The 24,444-nt window shown below is 43.0% G+C and overlaps 1 protein-coding gene across 1 annotated transcript in view; it reads left to right on the top strand.

The window, feature by feature from the left end:
- The window catches only part of TECTA (tectorin alpha), an 85,893-nt gene extending 72,909 nt beyond the window's left edge, over positions 1-12,984 (top strand). The window contains exons 17-24 of the mRNA XM_006044885.4: positions 62-172; positions 1,371-1,573; positions 2,735-2,898; positions 3,819-4,067; positions 8,856-9,018; positions 10,653-10,740; positions 11,056-11,172; positions 12,186-12,984. Of these exons, the coding sequence (XP_006044947.3) occupies positions 62-172; positions 1,371-1,573; positions 2,735-2,898; positions 3,819-4,067; positions 8,856-9,018; positions 10,653-10,740; positions 11,056-11,172; positions 12,186-12,286 (1,196 nt within the window). The 3' untranslated portion in view covers positions 12,287-12,984. The remainder of the gene's footprint in view (positions 1-61; positions 173-1,370; positions 1,574-2,734; positions 2,899-3,818; positions 4,068-8,855; positions 9,019-10,652; positions 10,741-11,055; positions 11,173-12,185) is intronic.
- Positions 12,985-24,444: the final 11,460 nt, after the last annotated feature.

Raw genomic sequence — 24,444 nt, 5'->3', positions numbered from 1 at the left:
TGCTGCTGGGCATTGGTGTGAAAATCAAGTTGTGTGTGTTTCTGTTTGTTTTCCTTTTTAGCAGGAGTGGTTGAAGATCCTTGTGTGGGGGTGGACTGTCCCAACCGAACCTGTGAACTGGAAAATGGAGGGGAGCTGTGTGGCTGCATTGAACCCCCTCCCTATGGAAACAGTGAGTGACACCTGCCGCCCCCCCCTCCAAGACAGGCCCAGTGGGAGACGCCTGGCAGCCTTGTAGGAGAGCTCCTGGGTGGGAGACCACACGTCCCATACTGTGGGTTAGAAACCCAGATAATGAAGTTTTCATGAGCATTTAAGCAGAACAAGAAAGGAACCCGACCTCTTCAAAGTCGGCTAATGTTCATTTCCTTGTAGCTACATCCCTTTCTTCAATAAATGATAAACGTAAATTTGTACATTCATAGAATCAGTCAGCTCCATCTGAGGCCATGTTCAACACCAGAGAGATCCAAATTGATCTTTTAGACTCACAGGGAGATAGGGTGGTTTGGCGAAAACATGAAACAATCAGGACGAGAGTGCCAGGTGCTTGAAGACATGTTTAAAGCCAGCTTTATCTTCCCTGAACTTTTCAGCAGGTCTCGAAGAAAACTGAAATGTTGAAGCAAACTGCAAGCCATTAGGACTCCAGGCCCTGTTCTTAACCACAGCCACCTTAAAGTAGCAATGACCTTGTCCCTGGCCCAGAGCACACCCGTTTTGTCAGCTTGAAGGGGAGCTGCTTTGCTTCCCAGCTCCATGCCCTTGGTTGAACCAGGGAACTCAGGAGGCATGTGCTACGTTTAGCATCAGCAAATGAATGCCTGGTTGACCAGAAGGCTCCACAGGAGGGGACCACATGAGCTGTTCAAAGGCTTCACCAAAGCAGATAAAAGTGTTTCTCTCTGCTTCTTTAGTGCTCGTTAGCCTGTGTTTGTGTACTCATGGAAAATGTCCACTGGTGCATCCCATGACAGAAAACAAGAGCTCCTAGTGCTGGCCTGGGTACCAGCCCAGGGCTGCCCTCACTTGAATCATGTTTTTTAGCCAGGCCACAGCAAGCCAGACACGGTATGGAGCTTACAAGAGTAGCTCCTACCAGAATGGGGCAGGAATCCTGGGTTTAAGAAGAAAAGAGCAAAGATGCTTTGTATAGCATTTTCATCTTTTAAAAAAAGGCTCTGGCATTGCTCAGGTTATTGCTTTGAATGACTTCATATACTCATTGAGACTGATCAGAGCTTTGTTAGGTATGCCAAAGCTTCTGTGTGAAGATCATCAGCCTCTTCTGAAGAGGACAGGGTACCATGCCCACTCCCGCAGCAAGGGCAGCTCCCAGTGACTCGCCTTTCATACCTGTGTCCCCACAGACTCCCACGACATCATTGATGCAGAGGTGACCTGCAAGGCGGCTCAGATGGAAGTGTCCATATCTAAGTGCAAGCTCTTCCAGCTCGGCTTCGAGAGGGAGGGCGTGCGGGTCAATGACAGGCAGTGCACCGGCATTGAGGGCGAGGACTTTATCTCCTTTCAGATCAACAACACCAAAGGGAACTGTGGAAACATCGTGCAGGTGAGCAACAGGGGCCAGAAAGAGCGCCCGGCCTTGGTGGCGACAGCTCTGGACGTTTGCACACTGATCGTCCTTAAGCCAACTTCAGGGGTCTAACTTAGAAACATGCTCCTTGGAAAACAGCAAAAGACACCCATCATTGAGTGCTAAGTGATTGATTGAGCTGAAAGCAAGATAAGTGACATACTTCCTTCCCTGCTTTGCCCTGTCTGCTGTCATCCTTTGCCCTGAATGTTGACACATGTTTTTATCTCTTTCGTGCTTTTATTGTTCTTCCAGGTAAAGACAGCTGGGTTCAGCTATTTCGAGGGGTAAGGGTGATTCAGACATCATTTAACAGTTGGATGCAGAAATATAGCAAGGTCACAACTTTTTGTCTTGGGCTATCTAATTTCTAGGTTAGCAAAGCATCTCACTTCTCTTCCTCCTGTGCCTTCCTGCCATCTTTCTTTTTTTTTTTAATTTTTTATTGCAAAATATTTGCTTTACAATATTGTGCTGGTTTCTGCCAGTCATCGACATGAATCAGCCACAGGTATACATATGTCCCCTCCTTCTTGAAACTCCCTCCCACCTTCCACTCCCTGCCCCTCCAGGTTGTCATAGAACACTGGGTTGAGCTCCCTGTGTCACACAGCAAATTCCCACTGGGTATCTATTTTACATATGGTAATATATATTTTGTTAACTGTGTACATTAACACTTTTTAATCAGCGAGTGAGAGGAGCAAGATGGTAAAACATGCATGTATCCATTTGGGTACTTGTGGGCATGCCTGGTACAAGATTTGACAGGGGGTGGATTTTGAATTAAGAATTGAAAGATGATATGTATTTTACCTTGGGATGGCAATACTTTATGCTGTGCCCAGCTTGGGTTCCCACAGATAACCCGGGGCTGGTAGTACTTAGAATTCAGTGGTACATGAAATCACCCTTGGTGGGCATTCAAAGTTATCAGATTGAAAGGTGCTGTTGCCATCCATTTAATACTTTTTTTTTTCTTACTAAATGCTGAGACTAGCTCCATCCTGATTTATACTGGCCTCTGGGTTATGTATGGAATGAAGCCATTTCTCTACTTTCAGGCCCATGGATTTAAAATGCAAGCCACATACTCACACCCAGATTTAATGATTTCTGACCTTCCTTTGTCTGCAGTCCAATGGCACTCATATCATGTATAAAAACACTATTTGGATCGAAAGTGCCAATAATACTGGCAACATCATCACCAGGGACAGGACAATCAATGTGGAATTTTCATGTGCTTATGAGCTGGATATCAAGATCTCCTTGGACTCCGTTGTGAAGCCTATGCTAAGGTAGAGAATCTCAGGGGCTGTGCACATCGCTCTGTCTTTTCCTTGACAGTTAAGGTTAGCATAATCAAAATTGCTAGCATCTGTCTCTGAAGCACTAGGAAAGAATAATTCATGTTTTCTGAACTCAGATGTCTTACACCGGTGCTGTTCGATAGAACTTTCTACAGGGATGGAAATGTCCCATATCTGTGCTGTCCAATGCAGTAGCTGTATGTGGGCATTGAGCTCTTGAAATGTGCCAGGGGAGCAGGGCACTGAGGAAGTGAATTTTTAGTTTAATTTTAATGGCCACATGTAGCCTATTAGACTTTACTTCTCTCTGCCTGGCTTTCCCTCTGCATTTTCAGCTTGGAAAATGGTGATTGGATAGACAGCATTGTTTGGAGTTCCCTACTCATGACTGTGAGAACCGGAATATTTGCTGCCATGTCAGTAAACAAAGGATGTCACAGTCATCAGGGAGTGCAGCCCCCGTGCATGGTGAGCTGATGAGACCTGAGGCAACTCAGGAAGGAAAGAACACCTGCCATCTAGCAGCCGCCAGACTGTAGCCACTCCTTAAGTTGAGCCCTGAAAAAAAGAAGCTTAGGATGTGAAAACAGGATACTGGCCCCAGATAGCTGAGGTGCATATCCAAGGAATGATTTCAGTGAGCCCAGACTCTTGCATCTTCCCGTGCATAGAAAAGCACTAAATTCCTTAACTTGGGATATCTGGTTTTCTTTAATTAACAATAATTTTTGGATGTTCAGATTACCCTTTGTTGCAAAACTTCTGTATAACCTGGCCCCTCCCCTCCCATTCTGGGAGCAGTTGGGTCAGGGTCATTTGGAGTCCTACAAATTCCCACCAAATAAAACATAACTCTCGACTTTTAGGCTGTGAATATTTTTTTAAGTCCACAACTTTTCCCCTTATAGTGTCATTAACCTGACGGTTCCAACTCAAGAAGGCAGCTTCACCACCAAGATGGCGCTCTACAAAAACGCCTCCTACAAACATCCTTACCGCCAGGGTGAAGTTGTGCTGACAACTCGAGATGTGCTGTACGTTGGGGTCTTTGTGGTCGGAGCTGACTCCACACATCTCATTCTGACACTGAACAAATGCTACGCCACCCCGTCCCGTGACAGCAACGACAAGCTCCGATACTTCATCATTGAAGGCGGGTGGGTAGCCTCTTCCTGAAGGACGGTCTCAGAGCCGTTAGCGTGAGATTTGTCTACATCTTTTTTAGGGAAGAGAAAGGTAACTAACATTTGCTGACTACCTACAGGACCAGCATTTTGCACCCAAGAACTATCTAATCCTTATAACTACGTATGAAGTAAATGTGATAAGCTCCTTTTTAATAGATGAGAAGGCTGAGGCTTAGTGAGAACAAGCAATTCTTGAAGTCACACACAATTTAGTGGTAGATCACCAGTTTTCTGTGGCATTAACTATAAAATGCTCTATTCTCAATGTGATCAAACAGGGCTTTCTGCCCTACCTACTTTGAATTTCAATCTGAGTTGAATGTGGATTATCTACAAATGAAAGGAGGTAATGAGAATTACTAAAGTTGGTGAATAATGGATCTATCAAAATTTAAAAAGAATTGGCATAATAGCCTGTAGGTGAGTTTTTCTACTCACCAATATGTGCCCAGCACCTAGTATATTTCCTGAAAAATAGTGGTTATGCAACAAAATTATTGAATGAATGAATGGGTGAATGAAAAAGAAGAAAAGGCTATGAACCAATCAACAATCATGATAATTATCTTTATTTTTTAAAAACACTTAGTGGTTTTGTCAAGCAACAATAATTTCTTAACAGGTTTATTGCATACATAATTTATGTGCAATAAAATGCATTTGCTCTAAGTGTAAAATTCAACAATTTTTGGTAAATTTACAGAGAAGTGCAACCATCATCATAATCTAATTTTGGAACATTTCCATCACCCCAGTACATGAATTCTTAAAAGCAGATGACTGTATTTATCAAAATTCTTTCTTTTATAAGTGGTATAGACCATTTCAAACAAGTTTATGCAAAAACAAAGTACTTAATGTTTACAAAACCAAATCACATAAGTAGATGTGGCTTCAGGAATAATTGGGTTCGGGGGCCAGTTGCTGTCAACACTCCCTCCCTCCCTCTATCCTTTGTCTCTCTGTTTCTGTCATTGTCTCTGTCTTTCTCATTGTCCTCATTAGACACCAGCATTTTTTCAGCATTGTAACCCCCAGGAATGAGCATTCCTTCTAATCCCAATTCAGGGAATTGGGAAGGAGTATGATAAGCTTTTCTTGGATGGATTCCCTCTCCTTTGTTTGGAGAAGATGCAACATTAAAGTGCCTGGTGTTGGGGAGGACAGTTTTTTTGATCCTCTTAGGGTTCCTGGCTGGGTCTGAAAATTATTTGGACAAAGATTAACAGGAGAAAAGCATACACATTTATTTAATATAAATTTTACATGACACGGGAGTCTTCATAAGGAAATGGAGACTCTAAGAAATCGTTCAAACTGAGTATCGTTTTCCCCATTTGACAAAGAGTGAACAGTTGTGGATATGATAGGTCCATCATGTGTGGTCACTATAGTGAACCAAGGGAAATCTTAGCCAGACTCTTCAGACTCTTCTCAGTGCCCCCTTGACTTTGGAGATAAGAATGCTCCTTTCCTCTGGTATACCTCTCACAGGAGAGTTTTATGGCCTCTTTCAGGGGAGAAGAGTGACCTTCCTGATTCTGTCATTTTTCTCAAACTCCTTCAGTTGAAAATATTCAAGGTGCCAGATTTGGGAATAGTGTTTCTTGAACCCTATCTCAGGCCTGAGTCAGCATCCTTCCCTGGGGTGCTATGGATAGGGTATAATTAGCCTTCAAGTTGGGGAGGGAAGGAATAGTTCCCCCAAAGAAGACTATGCTTCTAGGCAGACAAACAATAAACATCCACTACTTTGCAGATGAACAGGCTCAGAGCCTGAATACAGCTCACCCAAGGCTACCTAACCAGCAAGGGGCAGAGGAAGAAATCTTTCAGATACCAAGGTACATCAACTCCCTACCTGGCCAGGTGTGGCTTATGGCGTGGGTTGCTGAGGTGTCGAATGGGATTTTCAGCAAAGGCCTCATGAAGGCACTATCTTTCTGGGTTGATTTTTAGCCTCCCTGGAGGCAGAGGGAAGGGCTTGAGGATTACATGGTATCTTGCAGATCCAGATGCTCAGGCTAATGTAACAGGTCTCTTTCTCCATGTGTTCCCTTGCTCCCCACCCCATCATGGTCTTTTCTCCCAAAATAAAAGGGCTACGATTTGAGCCACTATACAAACCCTGGTGGGTGGGCTTGGGCTGCCTTTGAAGGACACTGTGGCATTTAGCATTTTTTAAATAGTATTTAATAGAGTTGACCCAGAGAGGGAGAGTAAGTGAGCGCGTTCATAAATCTCAGCTTCCCCCAGGGTCTGGATGAAGGTCTTCAAATTAAACTGTTGTTGGGTGAGAAGTAATTTCATCATGTGAGAGAATTTTAATTCATGAGTCCTTTTGACCTTTCTTGAAGGAATATGGTTATTGTTTTGTGTTTTTTTTTTTTCCAGTGAGCTTATGGAAAAACTGATGCTCAGTGCGGAATGACTGAGCAGAATGGTTCTGCATTGGAATTTGGGGGTAGGGGGGTCAGCTGCTTCTCTCCAGCTACACGGGGGTGGGGGGTGCAGAGATGCCGCTGCCGTGTACCAGTGATGCAGTGGTCTGAGCACACAAAGGTCACTTCTCTGCTCTCTGTGTATGGCCAGACAGAGGAAAGGACACCATCCTTCCGATTGTGGACAAGGATCCTGGTGTTCGGTTTGTTTGCCCCCTAAGGCGACATCCAGACAGACTGTCCCTGCTTCCCGAGACCCCTTCCTTCTGCTTCCTGTTTTTCTGACACTTAAATCTCAAATCATCTCTCTGGGAGTTGGGGGTCTAGTTATGAGGGAAGGTCTGGGGACTTTCCTGGTGGTCCAGTGGCTAAGATTCCACATTCTCAGTGCAGGGGGCCTGGGTTCAATCCCTTGTCAGGGAACTAGGTCTCACATGCCGGAACTAAAGATCCTGCATGCTGAAAGAAAGGTAGAAGATCCCACGAGATGCAACTAAGCCCTGACACAGCCAAATAAGTAAATATTTTTTTAAAAAAGGAGGGAGTTGCTGCGTGAAGACCAGAGGGCTGAGAACACTGCAGAATCCTTGAACCAATTTAGATTATTCAAATGAGTTACAGTGACAAGGAAAAGTATGGCTAATAAGTTTTTGTTTCAAAGCTTTTAGGAAACTATTGCCTTATAGACTGAATTACCAAACTGAGCAGGTGTGGGGATCCTGAAGAATAACATCAATTAAAATTTTTCCTTATCACTAAACTATTGAATTCTGTGGGCCAAGGGAAGAAAACATAAGGAGAAGAGCCACCCATTTTATCTTGATAAGATCTTTTTTAAAGAGCTCCTTGGCTGCAATGGGCCAGCCTTGGCCATGGCAGCACAATTCATTCATTCACTCACTGATTATTCCCAGAGTTTTTGGGGGGTCTAAAAATTAAGTATAATTTTAACACCACATTTCAAAAAAAACAGTTCTGAGAGTTAATACTGTTTGTAATGTTCCAAAAGTAAAAATACAATTTATATATAATTGTACACACACATAGACACACACAGAAATATTCTCTTGGAGTTAAAAGATGTGTCATAGCTTTTATCTGTCAGGCAAATATTTGTATGAGTTTGACTACACAGCATCTAAATATTCCTTTTTATTTAAAAATTTTATTTATTTTTTACAGTAGGCCCTTATTGGTTATGTATTTTAAATATAGCAGTGTGTACATGTCAACCCCAAACTCCCAATCTCTCCCTTTTACCCACCCTACCCACCTGGTAACCATAAGTTCTTATTTTAAGTCTGTGAGTCAACTTCTGTTTTTTAAATAAATTCATTTGTATCATCTTTTTTAGATTCCTCATCATTTCTTAAAGATTCCTCATATAAGCAATATCATATGATATTTGTCTTTCTTTGACTGATTTAGTATGATACTCTCCAGGTCCATCCATTTGCTGCAAATAGCATTATTTCATTCTTTTTAATGTCTGAGTAATATTCCCTTGTATATATGTACCACATCTTCTTTTGAAATACTTACTGCGTGCCCATCAGTGTGTTGGAGACACCGTGACGATTGCACCTTGGTTCATGTTCCCCGGGGCTCAGCAGGGTGTTGTCGGCAAATTTCAGGCAAGGCCACTTGTTCCTGCCTGATCAGGGCATATTTATACTGGAGGGGGAACCACAGACGGGCACTGGAGAAAAAGCAGGGTTAGTTAGATGTGCAGAGAGGCTTCCAGGTGGGGAAACAGTGTGTGAAAAGACCCTGGGGCATAAGAGACTGCGGGCCATTTGGGGAACGCCAACGAGTGGAGGCAGATACCGTCGTCCCTTGCCTATTGGCTCAGTACCGCAAAGAGGGAATCAGGGGTGTCCCTTCAGCTTGTCTGTCTTCTCCAGCTCCCATGTGTTTGCACTTATAGGGAGACTTCCCAATAGATCTTGAAAAAGGGGCCCCTCCCCAAATTGCTAATTAACTGAAGAAAGTACAGAAGACGTAGGGACTCATCTTGTGTTTGTTTAACTGATACCCGTAAAACACAGCTTTCTGAAGGATAGGGATGAGAAACTGACGTGCAGGGAAATTGAGTACAGGCCCTCCGGTTGTTTTGTCTTTAGTTGCAGTTAAGATGCTAATTTGAGGCGCTATTTGATGCTTTTCCAACAAACTATGAAACTGTAAGGGAGTCCTAACAAAACAAGCCCACACACTCCAGAGGTCACTTTCAAACGCAAAGGCATTTTTACCGTTCGTGATGGTTCGGTGTGGGACATGAACGTGTGAAGCAGAGAGTCCCTTTCTTTCTGAACAGGTGTCAGAACATTAAAGACAACACCATTGGCATTGAGGAGAACGGCGTCTCCCTCACCTGCCGCTTCCACGTCACGGTCTTTAAGTTCATTGGGGATTATGATGAAGTCCACCTACACTGCGCAGTGTCCCTCTGTGATTCAGAAAAGTACTCCTGCAAAATAGTAAGTGAGAGTGTGGAAATTCAATGTGCGTCTTTATTTCTCACGGCCTCAGGTTTCCCCACGTGGGGATGGTGAATGCCAAGTTCAGTGGCTCTTTAGAGGTTTTTTTTTTAGGGCTCAAGGCACCTGGCGGTGGCTGAATAACAACCATCTTCAGATGCCCAGGAGTGATAGTCATCTGTGCCAGAACAATAAGAGAGCAGGGTAGAATGATGACCGTTTACTCTTCTCTATCTCTGAAATGTCAGACTGTTGTTGGTGTAACACTAGACCAGGGTTTCTTAAACCTCAGCGCTACTGACATTTTGGACCAAATGATTCTTTGCTGTGGGGCTGCCCTGTGCTCTGTTGACTGTTCAGCACATCTCTGACCTCCACCCACTGGATGCCAGCACCTCCTCCCCTCGTACAACACCTGAAATGCTTCCTGGAATTGCCCAGTGTCCCCTGGGGGAAAAAATTGGCCCTGTTTGAGAACTACTGTGCCAGAGCCTCAAGAAGCCAGGTCACCTGCCTCTGAAGTGAAGGCTGGGGCCAAGATCTCCTCCACTTAGAAGCAAACTGCCAAGCTCAGTATGTACTTTATCCAGGTCTCCTTTAGGGAGGGGCTATCCCACAGATTATCCACCTCCATGCTCTGGGCCTGGGGCTCTGAGGGGCTGGCAGATGAGGTGACAGACTCATCATCTGGTCCACGCCAGGCTTACATCTCCACCATGTACAACTATGTCCCTAAGGTTTTACTGCGCCAGTCCCTGGCCCCTAACTCTTAACATTGCAGCTTTACCCTCACCTCATGTTGACAGATCGGAGAAGGCAATGGCACCCCACTCCAGTATTCTTGCTTGGAAAATCCCATGGACGGAGGAGCCTGGTAGGCTGCAGTCCATGGGGTCGCGAAGAGTCGGACACGACTGAGCGACTTCACTTTCACTTTTCACTCTCATGCATTGGAGAAGGAAATGGCAACCCACTCCAGTGTTCTTGCCTGGAGAATCCCAGGGATGGCGGAGCCTTGTGGGCTGCTGTCTATGGGGTCACACAGAGTCGGACACAACTGAAGTGACTCAGCAGCAGCAGCAACATGTTGACAGATGGCCTCCCAGGTGGCTCAGTGGTAAAAAACCTGCCTGCCAATGCAGGAGACGAGGGTTTGATCCATGGGTTGGGAAGATCCCCTGGAGGAGGAAATGGCAAGATATTCCCTCCAGTGTTCTTGCTTGAAAAAATCCCATGGACAGAGGAGCCTGAAAGTCTACAGGGCTGCAAAAAAGAGTCAGACGTGACTAAGCGGCTGAACAATACATTTTTGGCAGAATTGAGAGGGGCGGTGGCCCGAGCCGCTTACCGATGCTGGTCCATACATTACCATCTGATCTGATACAGGATCCTCCTTCCTAGGAGGGGAGCCTCTTTGAATCTAATTCTAGTGTGGAGAACATATTAAATTCTGTTCAACATACAGCCCCAAGTCCCAGGGGGCTCAATGATCAAGAATACATTGCTTCTAATTAATCTGAGCTGCAATAGTGCTCTGGGCTGAACCCCTGCCTCTTTTGGAGGTGAGGATGTGGTGAAGAATAAGTTATCAGCTTAATTGTGTGAAATGTTCCCTTTGGTGTTCTGTCTTTCAGACTTGCCCTCAAAATTCCAGGACTGCCACAGATTATACCAAGGAACCTAAAGAACAGATCATTTCAGTGGGACCTATTAGGAGAAAAAGTATGTATGTTCCCTAAAACACTCTAAATGATTAAAACAATGGGATTTGAAGATTCAGGCTAACTCCGGGGTTGTGTTGTGCCTATGACGTGAACCTGGTGAACCAGGAGCTTGAGGACGCCTGCTTGGGGACCCCAGTTTGCGAAGCTTGCCATAATCACAGGTGTCCATAATGACATCCTTTCACAGATTACTGAAAACTCATGAGAGTACTAGGCCTTTTCCCTTGCCACGCCTCTCTTTAAAGCCTTGCCCGTAGATATGAGATGAAGAGCTAGACTGTCTGCAGGTAACTTGTCCAGGGCTGTCTTTCAGGGCTGGACTGGTGTGAGGACAATGGAGGATGTGAGCAGATCTGCACGAGCCGGGTGGACGGGCCTCTGTGCAGCTGCGTGACCGGCACCCTGCAGGAGGACGGCAAGAGCTGCCGAGGTGAGCTCACAGCCTCTGGGCGGGCAGCCAGGGGCACAGGAAGTTCTTGACTCCCAGAAGGAGACATTCCAACGCGAGGCCCAGTGGGTGAGCAGCTGACCTATGAGACTTCCAGAAAGTAAGAAGGAAAGATGAAGCAAACACCCAAAGAACTTATTGTTGTTGTTGCATCACTAAGTCATGTCTGACTCTCTTGCACCCCCATGGACTGTAGCCTTCCAGGCGCCTCTGTCCGTGGGATTTCCCAGGCAAGAATACTGAATGGGTTGCCATTTCCTTCTCCAGGGGATTTTTTTGACCCAGGGATTGAACCCACGTCTCCTGCATTGGCAAGTGAATTCTTTACCACCGAGCCACTAGGGAAGCCCACTCAAGGAATACTAGCATCTTTTTGGTTTTTTAAACCTTTGAGTCCCTGATCTTTTATCTAAAAGATGGAATTTTTTTTTTTTTAAAGAAAGTTATCCAGCCATTTAATAGAGCTTCCCAGGTGGTGCTAGTGGTAAAGATTCCGCCTGCCAATGCAGGAGACACAGGAATTGAGGGTTCGATCCCTGGGTCAAGAAGATCCCCTGGAGAAGGAAATGGAAACCCGCTTCAGTATTCTTGCCTGGAAAATTCCATGCACAGGGGAGCCTGGAGGGCTATAGTCCCTGGGGTCGCAAGGAGTCAGACCACAACTGAGCAACTGAGCACACACACACATTCAGGCATTTAAGAACGAAGTGGTGACCTTTAATCTGGCCCCCAAGTCTAGGACTGGGGTGTGTGATCCATCAAACACACTTTGCTGCAGCAGCCTTAGCTACCAGGTTTCCCCGTTTAAGTTAGGATTCATCTAGAGGTTGAGTTAATTTCACTTCCTCACTGCCACAGTCAAGTCCACTTGGAGAAGGTGGGTTCTTGGCATTGAAAAAAGCAGGTGCCTTTGTTTGAATCCACCAGGATGGCTGATCCATGTCAAGCAGTACATTTTTTCATAGGACTTACCATGTCGCTCTTTCTGTTCACAGCCTCTAATTCTTCCATCGAACTTCAAGTTTGGATGCTGCTTCTCGTCATGACCCAGATTTCACTATGGCATTTTGTCTATAAGTCAGGCATGACCTCATAATTCACTCAAGGTTATATATAAAGTACTGTAATTTACTTACTTCGACCCCCTGTAGGCGATAAGGTGTGTGCCCTTAAGTCAGAACCTATTTAAAATTGTCCACAGTCTCAAAGTGGTGCCATCTCCCCCGTAGGGTCAGAGTTCCAGAAAAGAGGGAAAAGCCACGCCACCACCACCCCCTTTCGGAGTATGCAAACCTGCTTCTAAAAGTTGCTTGTGGAAAACATGTATCTTGCCTAACATTTCCAAACAATTGTCACTAGGAACATTGGGCTCACAGGAAAAACCAGTAAAGGAAAAAATTCTGGTGAAACAAGTCTACCTGGAAATCTCACCAGAGAAATCTACCCCACCAGTAGATCCAGTGCTGTGTCTGGATCATAGTTTTTACAGAGGGAGGGCCTGGTGGAGTGAGAGTGAATGTGGAGAAGCAGTGATTGGAAGGCTTGACTCCCTCTGAGGGGTCTCTCCAATGTTTGGAAGTGTCCGACCTCCGATTCACCCACGTTCTCCTCCCCCTGCCCTCATGTCCGCCAGTCCTGCCAGGGCCAAGTGTCCACCTCGCATATTGTTTGCTGACCTGGGGAACCCGACCCCCCATCGTTCCCTTCAGACCCAAACTCTTCTCTTTTACAAATCAACCGAATAATTTTTAATATGTTTTATGCTTAAATAAACTCTGTGTTCAATTATTCTCATTATTCGGTGGCCAGAATCATTCGTATCGATGTTAAGCTTTGCACACCAAATAGCATCCTCTGATATAAACAAAGAGGCAGCTAGAGCAGCAGCAACTGGAGCAGGTAGGCCCTGCTGGCTGGAGCTCATTTTACTATGCGGCTGTTTGTACTGGCAGAGCATTAGTGGGGCATTTAGGAAGGTGCTAAGAAGAAGAGAAGCAGGCAGTGGCCTCTTTTGTACATGATACAAAAACCCACATTTACTCTAATTAACTACAAAACGGAGGGCCTGGTAAATACATCCCTGGGGTGCCTCTCTTTTTAAGGTTAAAAACAAAGTAAACACCACTTCCAGTTCATTTTGACGTTGTTCTGGATTGAAGCTGAGGGTATTTCTGCCGTTTCCTGGGAACTCTGGGAAACACTGAGCGGAGACCCTAGTGTCCTTGACTCTTAGTGTGAGGATGATTCCTGTTGTCTGGCCTATAAAAAGCTGTCACTGTCTCTGGACTGAACAAGTGGTGTGTAGACTGAGTCTGGGCCGAGCGGCTTTGTTCTCTCAGCCCCTGGGAGGGTCTGCAGGCTCTAGCTTGGCAGCCATAGATGCTGTGCAGCCAGGAAGACAGCTGGTATTGATGGAGAAAAATATGTGTCTGCTTCAACTTGGACATTTTAAGATCTTTTGGGAAAATGCTGAACATTGAGATGGATTAAGGAATAAACTGCCCATTCGAGGTAAGATGCAGAGTACTTCTTCCTCACCGTGATGGAAATTGATGTTATGCACAAGTTCTTTGTTCACATGAAAATCCCCAGCTCCACACTTCCCCCACTTTAAGATCAGCAGCCTCAGAGCTAATGTTCAATTCTCATTTCCAGAGTCTAAGGTATAGGTTTTCACAGTCAGATTCTGAGTTGAACACAGTAACATTTATTTATTTATTTCTACCTGATTGGGCTTCCCTAGTGGCTCAGACAGTTAAGAATCCACCTGTACTGCAGGAGACGGGGTTCGATCCCTGGGTCAGGAAGATCCCCTGGAGAAGGGAACAGCAAGAATACTCCAGTATTCTTGCCTGGGGAGTCCCATGGACAGAGAAGCCTGGAGGGCTACAGTCCATGGGGTTGCAAAGAGTCAGACACACTGAAACTAACCCATGATTTCCTTAGATAAATTTTAAACTGAAGACATATAAGGAGGAAATGTTTTCCCATGTCATAACTTCTCTTTATTGATCCTCATATCACAGTCATTATAAATTTCTAAATTAAAGACTATAATTGTTTTTTTTAATATTTTTAATTAAATCCTTTCTGGCCACACTGATTCTTGGCCTCTGGTTTTCTCAGAGGGTTGACACCCTCACCTGTCATCAGGATAAGGTAGGTGTAGAGGCCTAATAGAAAACCCCGGAATCTAAGTGGCTTACACAACAGAGGTTTCTCTTTTGCTCACGTCAGGGGGCTCTGATCCTTACTTGCATCCTGGGGGGTGGTGGTGGATGGAGACTTCATTAGCTTGTTTTTCTCTCATTTTTACTGAGCAATGTATTCTTTCTTCATAGGACTGCAGTACCACCTTTAGCACAAATCAGCTTCAGTCTCTGTGGTTCTGTGAGCTCCTGATTCTCTTCCATGGGTTCTTCTTCTGTTCCTGTGTCAGAATCACGTTTTTATGGAGATATAATTGACATCCAACATTATGTTAGTTTCAGGTGTACAATGTAATGATTCAATATATGTATATACCAGGAAATGATCATCACTAAGTCTAGTTAACATCCATCGCCATTCATAGTTATAGTTTTTATCTTGTGATGAGAACTTTTAAGATCTACTCTTCTAACTTTCAAATACAGAATACAGTTATTCATGTAACATATATTCATATAGTTGTCATGATGTACATTACCTCCCCAGGACACAGTTATTTTGTAACTGGAAGTTTGTATGTTTTGACCCTCTTCACCCATTTCACTCTGTCTCTAGGAACCACCCGTCTGTTCTATGGTTTTTTGTTTTGTTTTTTAGATTCCCCAATAAATGAGACCATACTATTGGTTGTCCAAAAAGTTCTTTCCAGTTTTCCATAAAATGTTATGGAAAATGTACTTTTTGGCTAACGCAGTGTATTTGTCCTTCACTGTCTGACTTATTTCATTTAGCATAATCCCTCATGGTCTGTCCATGTTATTGCAAGTGGCAGGATTTCTTCCTTTACTATAGCTGAATAATATTCCGTTGTATGCATGTATGTATTCAGTCATCAGTCGGGTCCGACCACATCTTCTTTATCCATCCTTCCACTGATGGATATTTAGTTGTTTCCATATCGTGGCTATTGTAAATAATGCTGCAGTGAGCACAGGGGTGCAGATATCTTTTCAAGTTAGTCTTTTCATCTCCTTTGGATAAATGCCCAGAAGTGGAATTGCTGGATCGTGTGGTGGTTCTATTTTCAGTTTATGGAGGAATCACCATACTGTTTTCCAGAGTGGCTACACCAATTTACATTCCTAACAGCCAGGGGTTCCCTTTTCCCCACGTCCTTGCCAACACTTGTTATTTCTCGATATTTTATTACCTTTTGTTGCTGCCAGCTCCATAGGAGACTTTGGGGCTCACCTCCGCAAGGGGAGAGAGTGTAGGGAGCCACACCTCATAAGAGACACAACATATCTATTCCCATTGCACTGACCAAAGCAAGTTACATGGCCAGAACTAACGTTCAGAGAGAGGGCATTGTGAACTTCCTGTAGCCTGGGAGGGAGAAGAACCGGAAATCTGTGGTGATGGCTGCCAAGTAGCCTTTGAACCAGTCATGCCTATCTGTATTAAAGAGAGACATTTATCTATGGAACTAAAAATGAACAGGTCCCTTAGCTGACTGTCTGCAAGAAGAACCAGGATATGGTCCTGACCCTTCTACAATGCTAATTTAATTGTCTGCTTGAGACAAATCATTCCAGATCACAATACCTTAACTTTCCTCTCTATAAAATGAGAACTTTAAGCTTCTTTTAAAATATTCTTAGGTTAGAAAATGATAGGATACAAACGTAAACCCTATGAGAGCATATATTTAGAGAACTCCAGAACATTGTCTTCTCCTGCCGCTCAAAACGATTTGCCTTAAGAAAGGGGGGTGAAAGAAAGCACATGCTTAGCAAAGGTGAAAAGGGGAGCTAATTAGGAATCTTATTAACTTGGTATTTCTCTGATATCAAAAGAAACAACATCCTGGGGTCTGGCATTTCTGCCAACTGGGAATTCTATAATTAGTTTCTTAACCAGTAGTAAGTATGGGCTCTATTCAAAATCCTAGTGCCAAACCTTGAGAGCACGAATTGTTTCACATTGTCTAATATTCTAGCTATCTTTAGAACCATTTGACATTTAGTGAGAGCTTGAAGTCTAATAAAATTTCTTTCAACCAAGAATATTAAGTAATTATTAAAAAAAAAAAAATGACAGTCATACCGGGTTAGAGTAATAAAGCATTACTTTACTAATTCTGAATGAGTTTAGCATCGACACCGTTCTGAACCTTCCAGCCTCTCTCCTTGAACTCAGGGATGTCTGCATCTTGTATTGCACTGCGATTTGGTCCTGGCTAGGAGAACACGACGGCATTTTTCAGTGCCCTGAATCACGGGCATCTGCGGCACAACTCAGTGAAACAGAAAATCAAACAGCACCCTCTAGTGTCCGCTTTTATTTTCGCATGAAACATGAACGTGCCTTGAACGACACCAATCAAAATATGATTTCTCCCTCTCCGTGAAACCTCAGATGTGGAGCGTTACCAGAATGTAGCTTTAGAGAACACACCAAATGCCAAGGACATTTCTGAGAACAGTACGATATTTATTCTTATGCGCCCAGGAAGCATCATTCCAGGGAAAAAAATAGCAGCTCGTGGCATCCCATGCAAATTTTGTCCTTAATATCCATTTCTCTTAACGTGTTGACAAAAATAGCTATCGAGAAAAATTAAGTATCCCTTTAAAATGTTGGGAAATAAACAGTCTGATCTGGAAAAAGCCATGAAATATTTAGTGGTCTTTCTTTCCCCACAGCAGACTGTGAAATACTTTCTTATGCGTCTAAAGCACAACAACCATAACTCTGGTCTGACTAATGGAAGTCTCTGTTTGTGATGGTTTAATTATGTTTGCTGAAATATGACTCTCGTATAAGACAACGTCTTCGTGGCAGAGGGACAGATCTCTGTGTCTATTGATAGAAATAAAACACAAAACACTCATTGTTTCATGTATAACTCGGCGATCAAATTCTGTTTGTTAAGAAAACAAATGGAGGAAAAATGTTCACTGTACATTTTGCTGTGTGTTTCTGTTTGCATGTGGCCTCTGGGTCAGCTACTGTTTTATTCATTAGCGTAAAATATTGATGATGAGACAGTTTAAAAACTCAGACATTCTCTCATTAGATGAAATAACAGTACCTTGTGCTCATGGAGCATCCTTCATCACGAATGCTTTCCCACCTGTATTTACTATTACTCAATCCTAAATCATGCAGCATTTTGACAGAGAAATCAGAGGGGAAGCACTGGGTTGAAGTTGTAATTGCATTAAGTACCAGCTAAAGGAAAATGCAAGCCCACTTGTATATGTGTGCTAGTAGGTTTATCTAGTTATTTCCAACTTCTGATGAGACATATGAGAATGATAGCAGTTTTTTCAGCCTTTTAAGAAGAAACAAACTGTGACACACAGTTCTTGATTTCTCCCCCTGACTCTTGAATTTCTTTGTGGAATAGTTCAAGGTACAAAAATCCACTGATATCACCCTATCTTTAATTGGGCAAAAATATATGATTTTACTGAAAAAGATAACATAAGTAATTAGAGCTTGACAAACATTTACATTGAATTTATGTAGAACTCACAGAGTTTTTCCTATTTTAACACTATTTGCAGACATATGCTATTAAGTTAATTATATGCTAATCAAAGACAAGAATGCATGGCTCCCAGTGTTTTCCTCTTGCCTGACATGAGAATTCTCGGTACAACCTGCAGTCCTGGTCCTTGAATGTAGTCTACTTTCTACGTGGATCTACTCAGATCAAGGAGTTACAAGTGTATATTCAATGATGTTCTTCCTGAGTCCCAGAGTTCATGACTGCAGAATGCTGCATCCTTGCAAAGGAGGGAGTCTGCTCTCTTGAAGAGTCCTGCTCAGAAAGCAATTTGGCAAAGTAATTCCATGAGGGAAAATGATGGGACATATAATGCAAAAGTGTCTAGGTGCCATAGCAGAATAGTCAAGGCATAAAATCAGAACCATTGTGGATGGCACAGAACACATTTTTTTTCTTGTAACAAAGCCCTAGATCCTAAATACTTACCGTTAAATCTCCAAAATAGAAGTGGAAATATTCTAAATTTTAATTCCAGATTAGCAGGATCTAGAGATGCAGCCCCTGTAGATTTTATTCACATCTCCCATGCGCTAACATTTACTAATTGTACTTTTGCCCTTTTGATCCTTTTCATAAACAGTTCCTTTAATTAGTTAACTTTAAGTGGAAATCAAGAACTAAGTCAATAGAGGGAGAGAAATCTTATCTCCCTTATCTTAAAAACCCACCACCACCTTGGGCCACAGTGAACAATTTAGCAAGTGATTGCAATCAGTTTAAATGCACACTATTTAGGCAAATTGCCCTGAAAACACAGGCTGCCTAAATCCTAGAGAAACACGTCTTCACATATAACTCTAAATACTTTTAATTTTAGGAAAAGCAATTCACAACAGTCACAACAAATGAGGACTTTGTGAAATTCCAGGTGTTACGCTCCAGAAACACAGATTCATAAACGTCATTTTTCCTAGTAAACCTCCATCTGTGACTCCTAGAAGCCAAGAGACCTCACAGCTACATCAGTATGAACTCCTCATATCTTCTCTGCCTTGGAGTTTTCCATACTGTGTTGGTAGCTTAAAACTATGGGCTTCCCTGGTGGCTCAGATGGTAAAGAATCTGTCTGCAGTACAGGAGACCCGAGTTAAAGTTCAATCCCTGGGTTGGGAAGATCCCTTGGAGAAGGGAATGGCAACCCACTGCAGTATTCTTGCCTGGAGAATTCCATGGACAGAAGAGCCTGACAGGCTACAATTCATGGGGTCTTAAAACTATAGAACTTAAAACTTGGATGGTGACTAGAAATTTTCCATAATTAAGTGTTGCAAAATGTATGCGTGTATTTCTAAGTCTTCTACCAAAAAGTGTCATTTTGAGGTGCTCAAATATTACAAAAACGACAAAATGCCGCATCTTTTAGTCTGAGCTTAGAAGTAGGTCCCTTAAATGCCACCTCCAAAGCATGCTCCTATGGCAGTTTTGTTTTTATAAACAACTTGAAAATGCAAGCATTTTCACCAATTCCTACATTAATTATTCCAATCCTATTCTGGGTTTTTCCTTCTCACTGCACGCATGCGGGCTAAGTTGCTTCAGTCATGTCCAACTTTTTGTGACCCTATGGACTGTAGCCCGCCAGGCTTCTCTGTCCATGGGATTCTCCACTTGAGAATACTGCAAGGGATTGTTAAGGCCTCCTGCAGGGGATCTTTCTGACCCAGGGATCAAACCCGAATCTCTTGTGTCTCCTGCATTGGCAGTCGGGTTCTTTGCCACTAGGGCCGCCTGGGAAGTGCTATGTGACTGCACATAGGCTGGGAAAATGAGCGTGGCATAATCCTTCAGTTTTCAAAGGTAGGACAAGGAGATTTCACTTCAAAATGTAAGAAGGTGCAGCTGAGGATGGTAGAGAGAACACAGATGGACCAGGCTTGGCCCTTCTCATGGGACCTCGAGAGAACCAAGTTGACTGGACCAACATCAAAGGTAACTCATGTCCCCTTCCAAAAATGTCACAAAAAGGAAAGTTCACTTTTAGTAAAACTCCTAAGCAGATTTCATTAAAAGATAGGAGAAAATTATCTTAATTTTCTTTCTGAGATATTTAGAAATACCCTAAGAAGGATAACTGTGACTCGCTCACATTTAATTCCATGAGTAAAAATCTAATGGAACCCAGATCCAAGAAATGAAATGGAGAGACAAGATTACCCTGAGGAAGAAAGTATGAATTGAATAAAATATTCCTTGTAGAAACTAAGCAATGTAAGGAAAAGAAAAATGTGTCTTGATTCAATTACCTTTGGAACAAATGCGTATTTTAAAACAACACTAAACTGATTGAACAGCAAGTAAATAAATGTAAAGCCCAATCCATAAGATACACAAGAAATACCAATAACTTCCCCCTTGGACATTGTAAAACTACTAATATTTCCTTGGCCGATCTCTTTTGTCCAAGTCTCAGCCATTAAGATAGCTAAGGTTCCATTTATTTCTACAGTTATGTGTGTGAGTGTGTGTGTGTGTGTGTGTGTGTGTGTGTAAATGTAAGACTCCAGAGTGAGTTGTAAGGAAAGACTCTCGTTATGGTGAATCTTAAAATTTGTAGTATTTAGCACTGAGCTTTCACTTTTTTTTTTTTTTTCCTCCCCACACTGAGCAGCATATGGGATCTTCGTTCCCTGATCAGGGATCACACCTGTGCCCTTTGCAGTAGAAGCACGGATCCTTAACTGCTGGATCTCCAGGGAAGTCCCATGAGTTTTTTAAAAAATATTTAGCAAAAGTTCTATTTAATTTCTCCTGAGTTAGATGAGGAATCTGTCATTCAAAATTCATTCAACTGCATTTGCTATGTTTTCAGATTCTCAGAACATTCCGTGGCTCCCTCTGCCAGCTTGTCGACTTTTGCCACAATAACATCCAGAACCTGAGAGACAGAAAAGAAATTCTGAGCTTTTTTTTCTTCTGAAAGAAATATGGTCCTCTCAAACTGATCTCAAAGAAAAATGAGACCCAAGACTTTCATTAAAACATGAAATAGAGCAGTTGGCAAATACTGGAAAGCAAAGCCCTCTGACGCCTATAAAAAGGAAAAGAGGAAAGAAAAGAAAAATTCCTGTTCCTGAATATCAGTGTGTATCTGTTTGTTGTTATTGTTCTAGGCAGAATTAATGAACCAACTCAAATATCTCTTTAAAAATAATCTGGGGGCTTTCCTGGTGGCTCAGTGGTAAAGAATTCCCCTGCTAATGCAGGAGTCATGGGTTTGATCCCTGATCTGGGAAGATCCCACCTGCCACAGAGCAACTAAGGCCGTGGGCCACAACTACTGAGCCCCAGTCCCACAACTACTGAAATCCGTGAGTCCTGCGCTCCACAACAAGAGAAGCCGCTGCAACGAGAAGCCCGCACACCACGACTAGAGACTAGCCCCTGCTCGCTGCACCTAGAGAAAAGCCCACATAGCAACAAAGACCCAGTACAGCCAAAAATAAACGAATACATAAATAAAACTATTGTAAAGTAGTTTGGAAAAAAACATATATGTTGCTCTCTTCCGGCATATTCCTCAAAGCTTTGTGGGAAATGTAAGCCCGTGAACCAAACACAACCTCCAAGAATGGCACTGACTTCACAACTGGGACTGTAGCTGTCCTTTGCCATCAAGTGTAAGCTCAGTGGAAATTTAGAAGCCAGTTCATGGAGATTTAGAAGCTTCCGGTGGATTTCTTGGGTCCCCCTGAAGAGGCAGTTCTCTTGCCAATTTTCTCCAGCTATTATTAGTCTTTGATCACTTGGCATGTCAATCCAGCTCATCCAAAAAAAAAAAAAAGAAATCTTGTTTAGTTAACCCTGAAGATTAGAGTTTTTCACTTAACAGAAGAAGTAAGACTTTTTTTTTAAAGAAACACAGTTATTATTTACTAACTGCATATCAACCCTGTGGTGAGGGTTTTTCATCTATTTCCTTTATTCCTCCTAAATGAGCCTGTGAAATCATTATTTTCCTGTTTTATAGATGCTGGTCTAGAGAGGTTAAGTAACTTGCCCAAAGTCATGTTATTTGATTTTCAAAATATTTGACAGAGTTGAAAGAGTTATTGCAAGGGATCTTGTCTGGCATCTTAGTAAGCAAAATGCCAAATATGACAGGTATACTTTATGTTATCCAACATCACTTAGATACAGGTCAATCAAGTACTCTATTTTCCTTGGAGGGTTGTCATGTGGATGATCCAATTTTAAAAGAATTTCAGATTTTTTGTGCTAAAATGAAATTTTACACTAAAATTCCACTGAACATGAGCTGATTTTATTCCTAGCATGAGAGTTCAGAACACAGATTCTAGAGTCAGACAGGCTCTGGGTTTGAGTCCTGGTTTCACCACTTACTAACCAGATGTACTTCATTTATTCAATTATTTTTTCAAATATTTATCAACTGTTTTCCTTGTACCAGGGCTTCCGTGGTGGCTCAGATGGTAAAGAATCTGGCTGCAGTGGAGGAGATCTGGGTTCAATCCCTGGGTCAGCAAGACCCACTGGAGAAGGGAATGGCAACCCACTCCAGTTTTCCTTCCTGAGAAATCCCATGGACAGAGGAACCTGGAGGGCTACCATCCATGGAAGCCACAAAGAGCTGGACACAACTGAGCGATTAACACACACTTTCACACACTTTCCTTGTAGTGGGTATTGGTCTATGGTGGTAAATGAAAACTGATAAAGAAGTAATTTCCAATGGAGAAAAGTCCTATGGAAAAAGCAAACAGGACGTTATGGGAGGAAATGAGGGTGGAAAAGTCATTGAGATACAGTGGTCAGGTAGGCCTTCTTTCAGCTGAGATTTGAGGGAAAAGAAGGAACCAAGCAAGCGTGAAGGAGGGCATGTCTGGGGAGGCTTTTCGAACAAAGGAGAGGTTCAAGACCTTTCGGGCAAGGTCTTGAGGCTTGAGAATGCCATTTGCAGGGATAAGGAGGTAGGGTGCTACATGCTAGGCCTGGGGAGGTAGACAGTGGTCTTGTCAACCAGGAGAAGGCATCTGAATTTTATGTTAAGAGTAATAGTAAGCCACTAAAAGATTTTAAGTAAGAGAGTGATATCATCCAATTTACTTTTTAAGAAGAACTTATTTTTTAGAGCAGTTTTTGGTTCACAGCAAAATTGAGCAGAAACTACGCAGATTTCTCAAATATCCCCTGCCCACACACATGTATAACTTTCCCCACCATCAACACCTCACACCACGTGGTACTGATACATTTGTTACAATCAGTGAACCTACATTGACACATCACCATGCAGAGTCCATTCACATGAGGGCTCCTCCTTGGTGGTACACATCACCATGCAGAGTCCATTCACATGAGGGCTCCTCCTTGGTGGTACACATTGTTGGCAAAAGCGTGGTGACACGTACCCATTATATCTATAGGATCACACAGAATACTTTTATTGCCCTAAAAATCCTCTGTGCTCTGCCTGCTTATTTCCACCAATTTACATTAAAATAGTAACTCCAAATACTATATAGAGAATGGATTTGTAAAGAGCAAGTGAGGAAGCAGGAAGAATTAGTGACTCTTGTACAGGGCTGGGTGGTTGGCAAAAGCCCAGGGACGGAGCCTATGGGAAGAAACAGATGACTGAGCTATATTTTGGAGGAAGATGCTGTGGGACTAAGTCATCCATTGGGTTTGAAGACAGGGGAAAGATAGAAATCAAAACTGTTTCTGATTTGTACAACAGGATGGATGATGATGTCACTTACTAAGACAGAAAAAAGTGAGAAATAGTTTCAGGGAGAAAATCAACTGTTGAGTTTGGTACACATTGAGCAAGCAATGTCTGTAAGAGATCCAAGCAGAGGTGTCAAGTAGGCAGAAGATATACGACAGGAGCTTGTCAGACTAGACTGGGGTGGTGATAAGCCATATATAGGAATCTTATACATTTAGATGGCATTTAAGCAGAGGACAGAGTTTGAGAGAGAGAAGGGGTCCCACTCTCAGGGGACCTGAGAATCTGCAGGATCAAAATCTAGAAATTAGAAAGAGAGGCAGATGTGACCAAAGGAAACCGAGGAATAGCCTGAAAAAGCCAAGGAAAACTCAGGAGGAAGGGGGACTGGATACCATAGAAAGAGAGGATTTCAAGCAGGATAGAGTGGCCAATTGCGTTGAGAGTAAGAAGATGTTAAGCAAGTTATTGAATCTTTCTCAGAAGCTGTGTGTGTGTGTGTGCTCAGTTGCGTCCAACTTTTTGCAGCTCCATAGACTGTGGACTGCCAGGCTCCTCTGTCCTAGCAAGAATACCAGAGCAAGAGTACCTTTCCTATCCAGGGGATCTTCCCAACCCAGGGATCAAACCCATGTCTTTTGCATCTCCTGCATTGGTGGGCAGATTCTTTACCACTGTGCCACCTGGGAAGCCCCTTCTGACCTCCAAAATCTATAAAATAGGAATAATATTACTTATTCCCTCTGCTTGCTCAGAGAACTTAGTGAAATGACAAATCTAAGCTACTTAGTATGGGGCTCTGTATATAAATAGTGTACAGTAGGTTTGTTTTTTTCAA

The sequence above is a fragment of the Bubalus bubalis genome, chromosome 16, assembly GCF_019923935.1.
Source record: "Bubalus bubalis isolate 160015118507 breed Murrah chromosome 16, NDDB_SH_1, whole genome shotgun sequence".
NCBI lineage: Eukaryota > Metazoa > Chordata > Mammalia > Artiodactyla > Bovidae > Bubalus > Bubalus bubalis.
Note: the sequence above shows the minus strand (reverse complement) of the source record. Positions and strands in the feature narration are given on the sequence as shown.